The sequence below is a fragment of the Trachurus trachurus genome, assembly GCF_905171665.1.
Source record: "Trachurus trachurus genome assembly, chromosome: 1".
Taxonomy (NCBI): domain Eukaryota; kingdom Metazoa; phylum Chordata; class Actinopteri; order Carangiformes; family Carangidae; genus Trachurus; species Trachurus trachurus.
Window position 1 is genome coordinate 23,073,075 of NC_139891.1, and position 19,254 is coordinate 23,092,328.

At 39.7% G+C, this 19,254-nt stretch overlaps 1 protein-coding gene across 1 annotated transcript in view; it reads left to right on the forward strand.

Moving 5' to 3' along the window:
* il15 (interleukin 15) overlaps positions 1 to 18,235 on the forward strand; it is a 30,870-nt gene extending 12,635 nt beyond the window's left edge. The window contains exons 2-6 of the mRNA XM_083974647.1: positions 11,585 to 11,667; positions 12,080 to 12,170; positions 13,579 to 13,623; positions 16,471 to 16,596; positions 17,749 to 18,235. Of these exons, the coding sequence (XP_083830773.1) occupies positions 11,585 to 11,667; positions 12,080 to 12,170; positions 13,579 to 13,623; positions 16,471 to 16,596; positions 17,749 to 17,850 (447 nt within the window). The 3' untranslated portion in view covers positions 17,851 to 18,235. The remainder of the gene's footprint in view (positions 1 to 11,584; positions 11,668 to 12,079; positions 12,171 to 13,578; positions 13,624 to 16,470; positions 16,597 to 17,748) is intronic.
* Positions 18,236 to 19,254: the final 1,019 nt, after the last annotated feature.

Genomic DNA, 19,254 nt, shown 5'->3' on the forward strand with positions numbered 1-19,254 from the left:
TGTCCCACCGGCAGGCAGAGGATGAGGTCGGCTTCACTCCCGTCAGTCTTCACAGACAGTCCACAAAGTTGGAAGAGTTTTGTTTGTTTGTTTTGACCCGGCCGGCTTTTAATTGGTCGTATAGATAACTGAATACCGGCTATTAGGCTATTTAAGGAAAAATAACTTATTTTTTGAAGAAGTTGAAATGAGCAACCATGTTTTTGTTAAAATGCATTTAATCTTCAGTGTGAACTATTGAATAAAACAAAAAGACAATAGACTAAAAAGGCAATACTGTGCTTATATAAAGACAAAAGGCAATGACCCTCCTTCTGACCTACATTGAACAAAGATTATAAAAATGCAATAAACTGTTGCTTATATAGAATAAAGACGTGAACAAAGATTATAAAAATGCAATAAACCTTTGGTATATAAAATAAAGACTTGAACAAAGATTATAAAAATGCAAGGTAACACTTTATTTTAAGGGGTCCTTGTTCCTGTGTATCTACCTAATTAATTATTACCTATGTAACCGTATGTAATAACATGTACTTACATTGTAAATACATAGTGTATTTTGGTGTACTTACAGGTCCTTGTTACACTTGTAATAAGAAATACCAAAGTGGCCTCTCTCTTTGCACACTAATCGCTCCTAATTAATAATACGGCAGGAAATATCAATAACAACGTAGCTTACCTTTGAAAACGGCCCGCAAACTATCAATAGACCCTCGTTTTCCTTCTCCCAGTATTATTCCTTTTCTCTTAGTGTTTGTTTTTCCTGCTTTCCTCCTGACGTGCGCCCAGTTGCGTAACCTGATGATTGACGTCTGTCAATCACTTTCCTCCTCTTTTCTTTTTTTCCTCGGGTTAAAATGCCTCCAAACAGGCGATCTATGAGTACGTCCTAACTTAACAGAGAAATAAAACACAGCGAGCGCACAACTAAAATGTGATATTATTGGCAGCTTATTTACAGATTGTAATAATGGAGGAGACAGCTGTCTGTCTGCTGCTCCAGCACCGCAGCACCGACAGGATCAGCGCCTGTAGACGTCTGTCTGTCCGCATGTCTCGTCCTTTCCTTGTCCGTGGTGCTGAAATAACGCGGAGCACTTTGCTCTCATTACTTTTGTTGCTACATAATGATTTTGCTTTTTGATGAAAACCAACTTCAGTCCTCGTTTTTTCTGCGAAGTCCTGGTTTCTTGCCCTGATAGTGAATTTAACACTTAATGTGTTGTGCGTACCTGGGATGCATGGATAGTGCGTTACTGCGTCCTTTCAGGGTTTAAAGCATCAGCGACACATGGGCACATAGCTGGCAAATAATTTTGTTTAACAGGGTAGGGCCTCTTATGAAATATTGAAACGGGCCCCCAGATGTCTAAGGCTGCCACTGCACGTATGCCTATTTGATTGACAGAGGAGGTTCCGGATCCACTCGGCGAGGTGCCGGATCTTGTTCCGGCAGGATCCGGCACAAATTAAGCCCTGCAGAAGCTGATTTCATTTTAGCTCTAAACTCTGTAAATATATCTCTTTATCAACATTTCAAACATTTTTGGGCGAGATAGTAGCCGTTTAGATCAACAGTGTGTCGTTGATTTGTCTAAATACCAGCTGTTTACAATTTTGTTCGGACGAATTCGGCATTACTCAAGCTAGCCGTTGTGACCAACGCACTTCTGGTTACTTTCACAAAATAAAACACCCATTGCCCTTTACATACAGAAGTGCTTTTACTTTGGAATAGGAAGCTAACCTACCCTTGATGTAGCTAGCTTGAACCAAAATAAACCGTCTTTGCTTGAACCCTCTGTTTTGACCGATCTCGTCCCGTTACCGGCATTTGACCGCTCAAGATGCCTTACCGGAGAGTTTTGTCAGCTCTGAGACGAAGATTGGTCCGGTGAGAGTTGTCTACTTTAGGTGGAGGCAGGCTACCATTACCCGTTTGAGCTAAGCTAATTACGGGCGATACGGGCAAAGATATTCAATAAATGGAACCGTCTTTGATACAGGCTCTCCCTCCCCACCGAGCAAGCCGACGTCGAAACAACGTCTTTTCTACGTCATGGTCCGACGTCGAAATGACATCACTGGAGGGTGCAGAATGAAAGTTTTTATGACGTCTTTTTTGGACGTCTTCTGGACGTTCAGTTTTGACGTCTATACCAAGGGGGCAGTTGTCGGTCTGAGAAGTGAAGCTCACTTCCGATTTCAAAAAACTGCAATCCCCCCGGCTTCCTCTGGGGGCTGGTGTCAGAAGGGAGCATTCTCCATAGACCCCCATGGCCGCCATATTTGAGTCACAAAAACGACTCCCTAAAACCAATGGGTGACGTCACGGATGCTACGTCCATATTTTTTACAGGTCTATACAAGTTTCAAATAAGGTTGAAAAATGGTCGGCGTGGACGTCCTCTTGATGTCTTATATTGACCAAATTTGAACGTAATTTATACATAAAAATTATTCCCTCCCTCCTGTGTCCCTCCTTTCCCATGAAGAAGTCCAATGCAGAATTCAAAATACACTTTTATTATTTTTGTTGGAAATTAAATTGAATGTTTTAGGAAAGATAATTTGGTTCATAAACATGAAACACAGTAGTCAAAAAGAGGACTTTGTCTTCAGCTCTTACAAAGAACATCCAAGATATTTTATGTCTGTTGAGCTTGTTTCTCTCACATCTTTCCTGAGGTTTATGCCTAATTATGTATATAATATATATATATATATATATATATATATATATATATATATATATATATATATATATATATATATATATATATATATATATATATATATATATATATATATATATATATATATATATATAAATAAGTATAAGAACAGCTTTGACCAACTTTGAAGATGCAGAAAGTTTCAGTGAAATGTCTCACATTTGCAGCTGAAATGCAGCTCTTCACGCTGCTTTTGGGTCACCATGCCTTACACTGGTTTTGTTTTTGTACGTTTTTATGTGTTCGTATGTGCAGCTCTGAAATACTCAGGAGAACATCAAGGCAATTCTGAGATTATATTTTAAGTCCTATTAAAAGAAACAATGCTACTAATCTACATTTAAGAAGCTCATGCCCACTCATGCTCATGCTCAGTCCACGGAACAGTAAAAAAACAAAAAAAAAACAGTGGGTTTCTTGATCTACGAACAACTCCAATCTGTCACATGAATCCCTCACTGTGAGCAGAGGTAGCAGGAAAACTATCGACTGTAAGTTCCACTACTCAGTTTTTGTGCCTGTATGTCAGTTGGATGACACTTTTTGAGTCCTTACACAAAGTCACAGGAACTCCTGTGTTGTAGCCTTAACCCATACATGGGCATTTTACGGCCCGCGGGCCAGACCCGGCCCGCATGCCATCTCAATCCGGCCCGCGAGCCGAAGTGCGAGCCGAACTGCTATTATGACCCGATTGCTTTTATTACGTTGATGCGCACTAATCAGCTGTTTGAAACAGTGACAGCCCTGTTAGAACAGGAGCCTGCACATCACAGACCGAAAGTAACCTCCTCCAGGTAGAAGACAGACGGCTGCTCCGTCTCTTTCTCTGTCTGACACCGGAGCTCCGACGGAGGAGAGAGAGGAGCCGCTCTGGTGCAGGTTTTCTCCACAGCGAAGTTTCTGACCACCGGGGCCGGGCCGGTGTTTCACAACCCTTCGTCAGCCGAATCATAACTGCTGACGGTTACAAAGCCCCATCATGGCACCTAATTATTATTTCCCAAACACTAAGGTTTAGCAAACTGTGATTAAAAGAGCATTTTATGAGATCGCTGGGTTTTCTGACGTGATCGACCATATGACTGATTGTAGCCACGTGCGTCTGAAGCCTCCATCCACCAATGGCTACGCTTGTAATCAAATCAGTCTTTTTTTTTCATGTTGGTGCTGTTAGGCAGCAGCAAATGAGTAGGCCTATTGTGTTTCTTCATAAATAAAAGGTTATCTACATACAAATAGAACAGTCTCACTGAATCAGAACTGAAAAGGATCTGAGTGCTTAATTATAATATTCAGGTGTCTGTGAACATTATTAATTGGTGCAGTCATTTATGGTCAGTAAGTTTTGATAAAACAATCTGCCTTGAGTCCATATTTATATCATAATAGCCTACAGCATGTTTCTTCAGTGATCTGTGATGGATATAAGTTGAAAATGCGATTACATGGATTGTGGGCTGTCAGCCTATTGTAATGCAATCATTTCCACCAAATATATGTAGTTATATAGGCTAATATATAATTATATATAATTCAGCTATAAATATTTGATGTTTCAATTTGATTTTGGATCGTGTGGCCCTTCACTCACTTTATCGGAGTCAGTGTGGCCCTCTGGAAAAAATAATTTGCCCACCCCTGCCTTAACCTATCATTCGATATTGATTTTGAAAGGTAAAATATTAAAACTAAAGCATACACTGGTTAATTTACAACTGTTACTGAATTCCTGTATGTCAATGTCAGTTCTCCAACAAAAGGCAAAAATCTTCTTGCTTAAGGTTATATTAGTCACTCTCTAAGTTGAAGATTAGTGGCTAATAATTAGTCTACTACTGTAAAAATGCCATACATAAGATGTTCAGTCACACCCACATAGTTTGAAACACACACACAGCCAGCATCACAACTCAGCATAAACTCTGTTAAAGATATCTCGAGGAATCAGACAAGGGTGTCCCATATCACCCAAAGTTTTCATTTTGTGTACTCAAATATTGGCATATTTGATTGTAAATCATTCAGAAATTAATGGCATTACTATTTGTGAATATGAGTTTCGAATCAGTCAATTTGCTGATGATACAGTGTTTTTTCTAAAAGATAAATCAACAATTGAAAAAGCCTTAAATGTAATCTCCATATTCTCCAGAGCATCTGGATTTAAGTTTGAATTTGAACAAGTGTGAAATTCTCTCACTGTCCCCTTGCAATGAAGTCCAAATAATGTCCATTCCTGTTAAAAAAGAAGTAAAATATCTGGGTTTGAATATAATCAAAGATAACAAATTAAAGCAGAAGTGAGTGATATATTTGTGTTAATATAAGTCTTAAATAGTTATATCTTCCGACAGCAATCACTTACATAGAGTGTTTGGACTGAAACACGGGTCTCTCAGTCCCTCTGCTCTGCTCTGAGCCGAAGAGAAAACATTTATCGTATCCTACAGTTTTTATCCAATGAGGAGAGAGAACGGCATGCAGGGCTGTGTGTGCAGCCAAGGAACGCCGTGAATGTGGTGACGTACCGACGAGGACTGTTATGGTGCGTTCAAGGAAACTCGTATTTTTCCGACCGTGAAGTGGTACCAGTTCGATCTGGTACGAGTTCACCGGTCGGAAGTTACGAGTGGCCGTTATAGTGACTTTCACCGGTAAAACAGGTCGGAAAAACACGAGTGGGTTGCCTGGAACGCTACAAAGTCGTAAGTTGTGACTTGAAGCTGTAATTTACGATTTCAAAAGCCTGCCTGGAACGCAGCATTAGCGAAAACGACCGGATCACTCACTTCTGCTTTAAGTGAAAGCAATAATTGTAATGAAAAGTTTAAAATTATGGAAAAAACTCTAAATCATTGGCTAACCAGAGATCTCTCCATTTTTGGACGAAACATATTGTCTAAAGCTGAGGGCATTTCAAAATTGGTTTATCCTTGTCACTCTTTATTTGTTGCTCCTCATAGCATTAAAGCAGAAGTGAGTGATCCGGTCGTTTTCGCTAATGCTGCGTTCCAGGCAGGCTTTTGAAATCATAAATTACAGCTTCAAGTCACAACTTACGACTTTGTAGCGTTCCAGGCAACCCACTCGTGTTTTTCCGACCTGTTTTACCGGTGAAAGTCACTATAACGGCCACTCGTAACGTCCGACCCGTGAAATCGTACCAGTACGTCTTTTTGTACAGTCTATGTACCAGATCGAACTGGTACGACTTCACAGGTCGGAAAAAAACGAGTTTCCTTGAACGCACCATAACAGTCCTCGTCCCTACGTCACCACATTCAGGCACATCCCTTGGCTGCACACACAGCCCTGCATGCCGTTCTCTCTCCTCATTGGATAAAAACTGTAGGATACGAGAAAAGTTTTCTCCTCGGCTCAGAGCAGAGCAGAGTGACTGACAGACCCGTGTTTCGGTCCAAACACTCTATGTAAGTGATTGCTGTCGGAAGATATAACTATTTAAGACTTAGGGCGTTTTCACACCTGCAGTTGTTCCGATTCAGCAACTAAACCGATACAACTGTTGCGTTCTTTTTTCTGGGCCGTTTGTGTTCACATCGCATGATTCTAAAGCGGTACAGCGCTTTGCGCTGTGGAACAGCGCCATAGCAACGGCCCTAACAACACCCCATCAGCTGATCAGCAACAATGGCAACAATGAACCGTGGGCTGACTTGCAGTAGTGAGGAGGTTCAATTTCTTATTAATATTTGGGCAGACGAGTATTTAGTTGAAGTTCAATTAAAAAAAATGCCCAAGCTGACTGGTTTATGGCTGGGGCGAGACCTTGAAGTGTGCCTATAATGTGCTATAGCTACAAATGTAGTCTAATAGGCTACATTATTATTTATTATTATTATTAGCCTATGTGTGACCAAGCGTGCTGTCCGCTGTCTCAGTGCTGACACGTGAATGAATGACAGAGCGTGTCACTGCCCGTGAGAGAGAGAGAGACAGAGAGAGAGAGAGAGAGAGAGAGAGAGAGAGAGACAGGGAGGGGGGTGGTCAGGTTGTGTTGGTCAAGCTGTGTTTTCAGTTTCGGGTGTCATAGTTATGTCAGATGAATTGTCCTCTAACACAGCCATTCTCAACCTTGGGGTCCCTCCCGACCCCAGTCGATGTGGCTGGAGGGGACGAATGAACGACATGTTTCTTGGCATGCATTGCTGACCTGGGCATTGTTTCTTAATAAATTAGATAAACTTTTCTTGTCATTCCCCTTTTCCGTGCATGGTTGAAGGAGATTGGCTTGCATCCACGCTCCACTCGCTCCTGCGCCGACAGGTCCCCGCATGTCACATAAACCAGCCCGGGTGTGTGGACACCGCATCAACTCGCCACCCGCATCTATTTAAACTCCGTCGCTTTGTTTTGTTCTTTTGCCCTGATGAAAACCTCCAGGTCGGAATATTGGCCATGGAGACAAAACTACAGCAGCCAATTGTTTTTTTCAGTGCAGGGATCAAGAACTAAAAAGGCAAAAAAAAACCCACCGCGGACAGCGCTGCGCTTTATCCATCATGCGTTCACACCGGCGTGTATGTGTTTGTGTGTTGGGACGGGGGGACAGCAGTGCATGTGAAATTGGGGGTCACGACTCAAAAAGGTTGAGAACCACTGCTCTAACACACCCTACAGTTTGACTCCTTTTTTCTTCTAGTAAACGGGCACCGTAGCATATAGTTATAGGGGTTGTTTGCGGAGCTCTGCCCGGTGCTGATCGCCGCGGGTCAGCTTGGAAAGGCTGGTGGACTCATGGCTTGAGTTTGCGTCTTTCTTTTCTTTTGGCCACTGGCTTTCCTGTTTTGTGTACATTATGAAAAGGCCAAGACGACACGCTGCTGATGCTCCATTATGTTTTTGGGGCAGTTGCCCGTGGTCCTCCTCCTCCGGTTGCCAGGTAACCAGTCAATTTGTTCCGATACATGTGTCGGTTGCGTTCTCAAACGAACCGCTCCAGGGCTCGGATGGAAACGAGCCGAGACCGCCTCTCCCAAGCGATCTCGGCCCGCTTGTTTTGTTCCGCATCGAGCGCGATTGCTGTGTTCACATCTGACCAAACGAACCGATATATGACGTAAACGCTCCCTGTTTCGGAACAAATGGTCAGGTGTGAAAGCGCCCCTTATATTAACACAAATATATCACTTACTTCTGCTTTAAGAAAGCCAACTCAATTATATATAAATTTATATGGAGAAATATAACACATTATATTAAAAAGTCACAATTAGTCAAAAATGTAAACAAAGGAGGATTGAACACATTGGACTTTGATTCAATGATAGGAATGTTCAGAATAAATTGGATAAAAGCCTTTATATCACAAACGGAATCCATATGGTTCCATATCCCTAAAAATATATTTTAAAAAATGGGAGGTTTGGATTTTTTGTTGAAGTGTGATTACGAAATTACAAAATTGCCTGTAAAGTTATCTGAATTTCATAAGCAACTATATGGAACAACAGAACAATAAAAATAAATCGTAAAACTCTTTTTAAGCAAGTCTGGTATGACAAAAGAATAATATTTGTAACTGACCTGATGGATAATCATGGAACAATCATGACACTAGATTCCTTCAATGAAAAATTTGACAAACAATGCTCTTACAGAGAATACAAAAAAATATGTCAGGCAATACCAGCTCCTTTAATTCAACAAATTAAAAATACACTAACATATTCAGAGGTAAGGATAACGTTACCAGATATCCGAATTGGACAATTTACAATTGGGGATAAGAAATGCAGTAATAAAGTCATACGAAGTAGATTTAGAGAGATTCTTTTTCTGGATATTGGAAAAGCTACAAACATTAAAGGAGCATTATCGCAAATCCAAATTCTTAATTCGGCCACTAGATGGAGCCAGGCGGAGCTTATCAGATATAAACAAGTGGGCAGCTGTCAGAGAGAGAGAGCAGCCTCGTTTAGTCCCCCCCCCCGCCCCCCCTCCTCCTCCCTCCTCCCTCCTCCTCCCTCACCAGGCTGAATGAACGTGCAATCGCGGGAAAAAGAAAACTCGCTAGTGGAAGCGGCAGCTCTACGTCGCGCACAACCACAACAATGACAACAACAGCAACTGCAACTTCCTCCTCCTTAATAACGCTGAGAGGACAGCTGAAGAAAGACACGGGACGTGGAGACAAAGTGTTCTACCAGCGATTCAGTGACTGTAAGCAGCCTGACACTGCTACATTACAATTTACTGTTGCATTTTTCCGGTTCGGAGGTCGGATTTGCGAGTTCCGAGTGCAATTGAACGCAGCAAGCGCCGGGCCGGCTTGGATCATAACAAAGACAAATTCTGCATTTGCCCCACCGGACACTATACTGTTGGCGATTTTTTTTGTAAATTTAGTTATGGCTCCCCCCGACCCATCTTTTGCATATTTCATCTTATTTTATGCTATTACTGCTGTATTTGCGATAATGCTCCTTTAAAATAAGTGAGAAAAACTTAAAAATCTCAAAGAAACATGTCAAATATATGAAATGACCAGTCTCTCCAAAAGCCAAAGAGTTACAATTTAAGATTAATAATAATTATTATCCAGCTGCAGAAACACTGAAAAAGAGATTTGGTTTTGAGGTGGAGCCATGTGCTTTCTGTCATAACTACTGAACATCTTTTCTACTCTTGTCCAGTAGTCACACTATTTTGTAAAAATGTGTTTGGTTAAAAAATGAAATGTCACACCCTTTAATAAAGAACACATCCTTCTTTTCAAAGATTACTTTTGGGCAAATACCATACACACTGTTGTAAATGGAAAAGTAATTCCCCGTCAATAATCTGTTTTAAAAATGAACTAAACAAATATTTTAGTTCCTTATATTTACTGGCAGATGGAAATGAAAAAATGAATGGTATGATGGAAACTGCAATACGATGTAATTTGTTTATTTGTGAAGAGTCGCAATAAGTACAATGCCTTCAACTTGTGTTATATCTTTTATTTATTTATTTATTTATTTATTTTTTCACACATTTAAAATAGCTGTTTACTTATTCAGTGCCAAGCCTTGTAGATATAATTTTCTATTTTTATTGTAAGAAAAGTAATGTCTTTGAAAAAAAAAGAAGAATGCAACAGTTTTCCTGTTTGAGAATGTATGTACATTTTGAACAAAATAAAGTTTGAAAAAAAAAAAAAGCATAAACTCTCTTAGCTTAATGCTAACGTATAATGTAAAACCTCATAGACGGGCTAATAAATTAGCATTGCTATCGCGTTCAGCAGTAACCAACAGTGATAGCAGTAACGCTGATGAAAGTTTCAATATTTTTTCATGTGAGAAAGTCACCGTTAAATCCCCAGTCTGTGACCGCGGTAAAGTGAGCCGCTGTTTGCGAGATAGTGGTAAAGTGAGCCGCTGTTTGAATTTCGTTGGGCGCGCGCTACAGTAAATACGGTAGGCACGGTTCTCGAGCAAAGTGAAGGTCCTGAAAGATACATAAAGCCTACGTGCTTTTACTGGAGAAATGTGGAGGAAAATCACTTCCAAGATGAATCAACTTTTTAGTTATATTTCACTGCCGTAAAGGGGAGAAAAATCACCTTTCATCAACATTTTACTGTAGAAATGTGGAGAAAAATTAATTTAAAACGACCCCTATAATAAAATCCATTCACAGTATGCTGACCTTTGACCTTACCTCACATTAATTCCTTCATATGTGTGTGTCTCATTTTTTTTTTTTTTTGCATATTGTTCCTGACGTCTCACTCTACCTCTGGTACAATTTTGGAAACATTTTACTGTAGAAATGTGGAGAAAAATCATTTTTTAAACGACCCCTGTAATAAAAGCCATTCACAGTATGCTGACTTTTGACCTTACCTCACATCAATTCCTTCATATGTGTGTTCCTCATTTCTTTTGCTTATTGTTCCTGACATCTCACTCTACCTCTGGTACAAATTTGGTAAAATTTTACTGTAGAAATCATTTTATTTTATTATAGGGGTCGTTTAAAAAATGATTTTTCTCCAAATTTCTACAGTAAAGTGCCACCAAAATAATACCAGAAGTAGAGTGAGATGTCAGGAATAATATTCAAAAGAAATGAGGAACACACCTATGAAGGAATTGATGTGAGGTAAGGTCAAAGGTCAGCATACTGTAACTGGCTTTCCTTATGTGTTCTGTACCCTATTTTAGCTTTTTCCTTGTACATTCTGTGTAAGGTTGTTACAAGGTTGTAAGCCTGTAGGGTAAAACCCTGAAATGCATGTCTAGTGTTTCGAGACTCAACGACCCCCCGTGGCTGTTTCTGTTAAACTCAGCACAGGGCCAGACCATGTAGGGGGCAGATGTCAGGAAGTGACGTATGCATCGACAGGTGTTGAAGTGGTGTGACGTGTATATAAGCAAGTTCTTGTGTCAGAGTCAGGGCGCTTTTTCCAACTGGTGACTTGACTGTTGCTGTTCGGGACCGCCCACTTGCAAGTGAATAAACCAGCAAGACGCTCATCTTGTTTGCGAATACTCAGTTTTTGAAAATTCCCACTACAGCCACTTTTGGGAGAGAGACATTAATAGATTTATAGTTCAGTAGAAGTGGAAGTGAGATTTGGTTTAAAATAATCCGACCTACCAGACAACAGCAAAGAGCACAAAATGACCTGACCTGAAGATGCAGGGAGGTCGTGAGGTCAGTAGCGTTCAAATGAATTATACAAATAGGGCGATGTAATACAAAGACAATTTATTGAAAACACACATGATACATGTAATGCATTTGTGTAAAATTAATTAACCCTGTTAACCTTTATTTATTCTCATTCAGGTTGACACTCTAACAGTTCTTCTCATTATTTCTAGAAAGGCATCCAGTTCCAGTCGACCTGTAACCTGTGCCGAGAGAGCCACAAAACTCAGGTGTGGCTTTGTTTCTTAGTTCTGAGGTAGGCATACGGTGTGTGACTGTTTTTTAATTTTTTTTATATTGGTCAGGAAGTGTGTCTATAAAATCTTGGGGCGTTAACTACAAAATATTTAGTTTCTGGAAAAGGAGAATGGAATTTGTCATGTGTATTCATAAAAACAGTTAAAGACATAACATAATCATCATCAAACATGATGTTTTCCTACGTTTTTCATTGAATCCACAGATTTGTTGCATTCATAGCATCAGAATAGCAACATCTAGTATATATCATCTATCTGTGTGAGTTATAAATAAAAAAAACATTTAAACACTGATATTGACATAATGTGTTTCACTTTAGCTGAGCAGTTACACTCAATGGATAAAAAATGTTTCACATTGTTATCATGAAGATGTATTGTAATCACTGTCTCCTCGTTCTCTTAAAGCTTCCTGAGTATTTCGACCTGTGCTGCTTCTAAAGGTGATACAGAAAAGTTACAGTTTTGCCTGAAAAGGTTAAAGGTGGACACTGTTAAGGTGAGAGAAAATATCGAATTAAATAAGATTTTGGTTATGTTTTTAATTAGAATATACTGTATATTTACATCATACGAATTAGTTTATACTTCATGAAGCAACATGATATTGTGTTCACTGTAGGGGAGACCGGGGTTGGTTGGCACACTTTTCACTCTTTGCCATAGCACTCTGGCATGTGAGAATATTCAAACCAGCATTAAATGAAAGGTTAAGGTGTCAGCTTTAACTAAAAGACATTTCAATGTCCACAGTTATATTCTAAAATCAATTTATTTATGAATAAAATCATACTGCGCACTTGTGCCAACCAGCCCCGACACGGGGTTGGTTGGCACACTTCGTGGGGTTGGTTGGCACAATGTAAAAATTAGCCTAATGGATGAAGCAACCAATATAATAATAAATTGGAAATTTAATTCTAATATATTCAAATTTAAGAAGATAGCATGTATATGCATGCATATATTTGCATGTATAACAATAAAACAAGGCATTTAAGGCCACGAACAAGATAACACATACACAGAACATCAAACAGTATGATTTGAGCTTCTTTTTTTTTTTTTAAGAGAAAATATTCAATGAACATAGAATTTATTCTTAAATATAGCATATCACCTCTTTGTATTTTTATTTCTTTCCATCTCACTGCATTTTAGATTTGCTGTGTGGGGTGGATGCAGATGATTTACATTAAGGCCTATATAGAATCACTGGAATTACAGTATTGGCATATGTAGGCTTTGTGGCCCATTTCACTGCATAAGTCATGTGCCCATTTCTTGCACTCAGTGCACTTAATTGTATGAAATTATGTTTAATCACATTTGATATATGTATACTGCATGTTGGGGTTGGTTTGTGTGTGCCAAGCAACCCCGACATGAGTGTGCCAACCAACCCCGACCAAAACAAATCCAATTTTGTGAATATATGATGTTGCCCAGTTAACATCACTTATCAAAGACTTTAAAGTTTCATATCAAATTGAAGCTGACTCCAATCTCTACAAACTGGAAGTAACACATTTCCAATATCTTTATCCAAAGCAATTTTATAACACTTTAAGTGCGGGGGGCAATTTTTTACTTTTGGTACTAAAAAACTGATATTTTGCCCTTAGCAAAAAAGTGAGTGATTTTCAGATGTTTTAACAAACTAGATAAGTGCAGCTCAAAAAGATGATCATTTTGATGTCACATTTGTGAGTCTGTGACCAACAGGACGCCAGAAAACAGGGGTGTGCCAACCAACCCCTGTAGCCAACCAACCCCGGTCTCCCCTACATTGTTGATTGTTGCTTCTGTGTGTGTGCGTTTTACACATGCAGTTGATAGTTATTTTTTTCAAATCTCTAGTTGTCTAATTCATTTTTTTTTTTTTTACTCTTCCTGCCCTTTTTCAGAAATCTGATGCCATGCTGTATGCTCCATCAACTGATGACATTAAAGTAAGTTGTAAAAACACATTCAAATGCAAGTTTTGACTTAGGTTAGTTAGACACAGCCACCTCATCTCCAGCTTGCACTTGTTGATATGAACTCCGAAACATAGTTGAACATATCTGCAAACTCCATTAAGTGTTTATTTGTAATTTGGAAACTTTAAACTGGCATAAACTGACTTGTTTTGGTCACACCAGCAAACATCTTGCAACTGCTTGGTACTGGACCTGATTTTAAAACTGGAGATGTTTCTCTGGAAACAGCTTTGTGCTGCAACTGCAAATTACAACGTGTGAACGTTGAACCAAAATAAATGAAGGCGACACAACCAAAAACAATGAACTGAGAGGTGCAGCTTTGTCAGCTTTGTCAGGAGCAACCCCTTTCACATACAATTTCATGGAGCTAATTTATTCCCTCATTCTGGGGAAGACGTAGGTACTGGTGTGGGCAGAGTTGTGTTTTGTTTAGGAGTTTAGGAGTCACTGTTGAAAAGTATTAATTATTCCAGCCATAAAACCATGGGATTACCATTATTAAACTGGCATGTTGTTGAGCAGGGGGAAGAGCACCCTTTAGAAACAAATTCACGTCTTGACAGGCGCGCTGGAAGTTGATTTCAGTTGGGGGGGGGGGGGCTGGGGGCTGCTACCTAAATGTATAACGTAGGCTACGCGGCGGAGGGGGGGGGGGGGGGGGGGGCGTTCTGGGTTAGCCTATATACTGTAGCCTATTGATATAGAAAATCAATAAACGGGACAGGAGACGAGATAGCGTGTAGCAACTCTGCTTCACTTTATTCCTCCAGACCAAGAGACACACACAACACTAGGGCTGTCAATCTCCCCCCCAAATCAGGTTCGAATTTCTAACCCCTCTCATGTTAAATATTCGAATTTTTCGGGGCACACTTTCCTGACCCACCACTAATATGTCAGATATAAATACAGGAAACGAGGCTCCCACATGCTTGAGCCTAAACTGCTGAATAATAACACATGAATATATTTCAGCAAGTCAGGGTCCTGAAATGTGTTTCTCTTAATAAACATTAACATCTCGGGGTTTGCAGGTATCACACACATCACACGCACACACATGCACAGACACACCTGTTGCTGTGTTATCTCTCCCTCCTCTGCCTCCGGGCTGGGCTGCCTGGCTGTTTGGGCTCCCTGTCTGCATGGAGCCCTATGGGCTTAGATTTGAGTTCTCAACGGGCCAGAGCGGCTCAACCAACCCGACTGGACGCGCCAGTTCGAGCCCGGTTCAGCCCAAGAATGTAGAAATGACACGGTCAGGTCGGAGCTGTCGGGTTGTGCCGTGCGCTTCTTCTTCTTCTTCTTCTTCTTCTTTTCCCACGGCGTCGTTGCCGAGCAGATGGTTTTGTATGTGACCGGAGCTCTGGAGGGGAGACTGGCTGGGCGCTGTGCAGCCCAGTATACAGGACGCTCGTGTGTGTGTGAGAGGGGCAGGGAGACCGGGCTTGAGCGCAGCAGAGCTCAGACGTATCAGGGCCACGTTCCAGACTGAGTGCAGCGGCGACACGATTCACCTTAATCGTTTTTTAGAACCGTTATTTAATCAGCACCATTTAAGATACTCCGGCACGCACCCCCCTTCCCGCGCTACTGCGTCTTGATAATGAGCATATTGCACAGCCGGTTCTCCTTCAAAATGAAATTACACTTCTTGCAGATTGGGTAGCCAAAAACAATTTAAGTCTAAATGTATCAAAAACCAAATGTATTGTTTTTGGATCAAACTTTGCACTTGCACGCGTCTCCATAAATGGCAGCTGTACTAAGCAAGTTATTGAGGTTAAACTTCTCAGGGTTAACCTTGACAGTTAATTATCATGGCAGAAACATATAGATAAAATTGTAGGAAAAATGGGAAGAAATATATCCATGATAAGAAGATAATAATAGAAGATAATAATATCCATGATAAGAAGATGCTCCTCCTTCCTTACTCCAAGCACCACCTTGCAGGTTATTCAAGCTTGGTACTTTCTCATCTTGATTATTGTTCACCTATCTGGTCAGACAAGTGCAGCTTATGGAGAACTTTATAAGCTGCAGTTAGTGCAAAATAGAGCAGCGTGTCTTTCCTTCGGTGCTCAATGAGGAAAAGCATAGACAAAACGCATACTGAACTTGCCTGGCTGAAAGTGGAAGACAGACTAAGACAAAGTCTTCTAACTATATTTAGGAATATATGTGTTTTAAAACAACCGACTTGCCTTCACTCAAGAATAACATTTTTTCAAAACAGACATGGTAATGAAACAAGACAGGTGAGAAGGGGTCATGTTATGATTCCTAGACCAAGAACTAATGCCATTAAAAAATGGTTATGTTTAGAGCCATTTCTGAGTGGAATAAATTCCCATTTACTGTAGCCTATCACAACCCAAGCAACAATTAAAGACATACTTAAAACAACAGCTAAAAAGGTTATTCTTGGGTAAAGGCCTGAAAAATGTGACCCGTTTTTGCTGATTTTCTGATCTTCTTTTATGAAATTTTATCTCAATGTATTTGGTAACTTGTTATAAATTTGATGGTTGGCAGGTGCTGTGTGTGCTCGTGTGTGTGTGTATGTGTGAGCGTGTGTTGGGGGGAAATTAGTGTTGAAATTGTATTCATGTACATATTCATGTAAAATATTATTGTTATTTGGATTTATATGCATGTTTTAACATGGACCCCAGGAAGAGTAGCTGTTGCAGGTGTGTCTTATTAGCTAATAAGCTAATTAGCTAATAAGACTGGGGGATTCGTACAAATGCTAACAAAATCATCTATCACTGAATGTGTCTTTTACTGTGGAACTTCTCTCTCTTCTAGGCGAACTGTGAGAGTGCGTCGCTCAAATGTTACATAGAAGAGTTGTTAATGGTCCTCGCTGAAGAAGAAGTTACAGACGGAGTGCAATGCATCCATAATTTCAAAAAACGCAGAGAGTTCAGCTTTGTAAGTCCTGTTCATGAAATTCTCCTTGATGTGTCTGTACATATAAAGAAAGACGCGACCATGACTACCTATCATTCTTGCATAACAATGTTGAAGTTAAATGGGACATATTACGGAAATATCACTTCTTGAAGGCTCTTTAACATGTATTTAGGTGTTTGGCCTTCATTCTGGCCCCCAAAATTGGAAAATTAACAAAAAAATCTGTAATGTGCAGGCTCCCTAGATCGAAATCCACGTGGTTTTACGAGCCGTTCCCTCAGTTGTCTGACACTACAGGTTTTTGCAAAATAAAAGCGATATTTCTGAAATTTCGATAAGGTAAAATTTGCTATTTGCAGGTGTTTTGCGAATGAGCCATAATCTAGTCTCGCAATATCCCATAATTCTCCCCCTGCGAGACTTGACTTTGAGGAAGATACAGTAGACAAAATCGTTTTGTGTTTCCATGGTGATGGCACAGCGATCTCAGCTGCTGCTACAGCCGCTGCTGTTATTGTTTTTAACAAATATGAAGGCAGCTCTTGATTTCTAGGGGTAATAGAAACACAACTAATGATGTACAGTGTTTCCCACAGGTTTGCAAGGAGACCGTATGAGTTTCACTTTTACCGTGCACTGCTGTCATGCGGTGCTTCTGTGTGTATGTGTGTGAACGCCAATAACTAACAGCGCTATGCAGAGATGAATGAACGGTCGAACCAAAAGTCGTAATTTCTTTGTGGTGGACCTTCACGAATAAATGAATGTGTGGGAAACACTGATGTACTTAGTTTTTGAATTTGCGGGGGAAGCAGTGGTTCATTTGCATTTAAAGGGACAGACACTGAAACCAGCAGTTCTGAACAAGTCTGTTTTGAGCGGATGAAAAAAGTGCTGTGATGTTTGATCCTTGGGGTATTCTAACCAAGGCATATCACAGACATGTGTTTAAGACATCTGGGAACTTTTTTAATTTGTGTAAAAGGGGCATAATATGTCTCCTTTAAACAAAATTCTCCAGTGAGTCTATACACGTTGTTCTACATGCATACTGCTATATTAATTTCTTTATCATCAGTATAACATGCTATGTTAAACTAAGTGTCAGTATCTTGTTGGCTTTTATTTGTACTAAGACTAATTATGCTCAATTGTGTCTCTTCATTTTAGGAGGGCTGTCTGCCATGTGAAGCATATTCACTTAAAAATATTACAATATTCCTGGACCGACTAAATACCCTTTTGGAAAAAATGACTTCACAGGAGAACTAGAATGTAAATACTGTAAATGTTGTAAATATTGTGTAAATATCACATCATGCCGTGCCGTCCTTGAGTCAGTATGAAAAATAATATGTATCTCTGTATTGCATCTATTTGTAAAACCAGTTTAAATGTATATTAGGACAGTACTACATCACAGGCAATTGTTGGTTTTAACTGTACTGATGAAGTCTCTCTACCACTGTCCGCCACAATTTGCCTTCCAGTTGTACAGTTCTGAGAAATGTATAAGGCAGTAGCATACAGTAGCAGCATGTACTGTATATACTGAATGTATAATATTATGAAGCTCCCTACTAAGCACTACTGAATGTAATACCTAATATACAGTATGTGTCCAAATGAACTGCAGTATCAAAACTCTCTCTATCTGCTCACTTACACAGTAAATAATAATTTACCTTTATCTACTTTCATCTTGTTTCGTAATGTTTTTTTTTTATCTTACCATTTCCCATTCTCTGAACTGAAGCTAATAATACTACTACTACTACTAATAATAATGACGCTTCAGAAGTTGGGGTGACATGCAACATGATCCAGGAAGTCCAGTTGGAGTAATCGCTTCATAACACAAAAGAAACAGAAATGGAAGTAGGCTACAGCTTTCCTGTTCAGACATTAACAGAGGGCCGTTTACTTTCGAAGTTGTGCCAACTTTCACTTTTTCATTCAAACACATAAAGGGGCTGCATTTTTGGATAAAGTTTCCCTAAATGGTGCCTCAACTTGTTTCAGAGGTATGTAGCCTCCTGCTGTTGAACTCTGCTGCAGTTTACAGAGAAGAGTTTGTGCTTTTTAGCATATTGTTGATGTGCTGTTGATGACAAGTCAGCTGTCCGCACCACTGCACCATTATCTGGCAGAAGAGTCTTCTTCCCAAACCAGCTGAAAGGTACAAAATGCAAGTAAAACAAGCACCACAGGTGTAAAATACAGAACATACAACTACACTGGTGAAAACATGGAGAATATGCTAATTGTAGTCTGTGAGTAAGTATCAAATCCATGACATTGCAACTTTGTTGTTTGGATGATTTAATATGTTTGGACACTTTGGTTGATAAGTATTTACACTTGAAGAGTTTTTGGAATAGGCTATCCATTTAAATATAATGTAAGGGGTTTCACTTTATAAAACAAAAGTTCATGTTTTCATTTTATTCAGACAAAAGCATCTTCACTGGAATTTATCTTACAAGAGCACTTGTTCTGAACTCTGAATAAGGCTTTAATTATCACATATTTACCTGTTCAATTAATTGCACACAGGTGAAACTGACCCACAGTATGCCTAGTATTACACAAACTATAATACATCATGATACAATCATAAATATCCACATCAAACCATTCTTTTATTTTATGTTAAATAGGCAACTGTAGATTTGT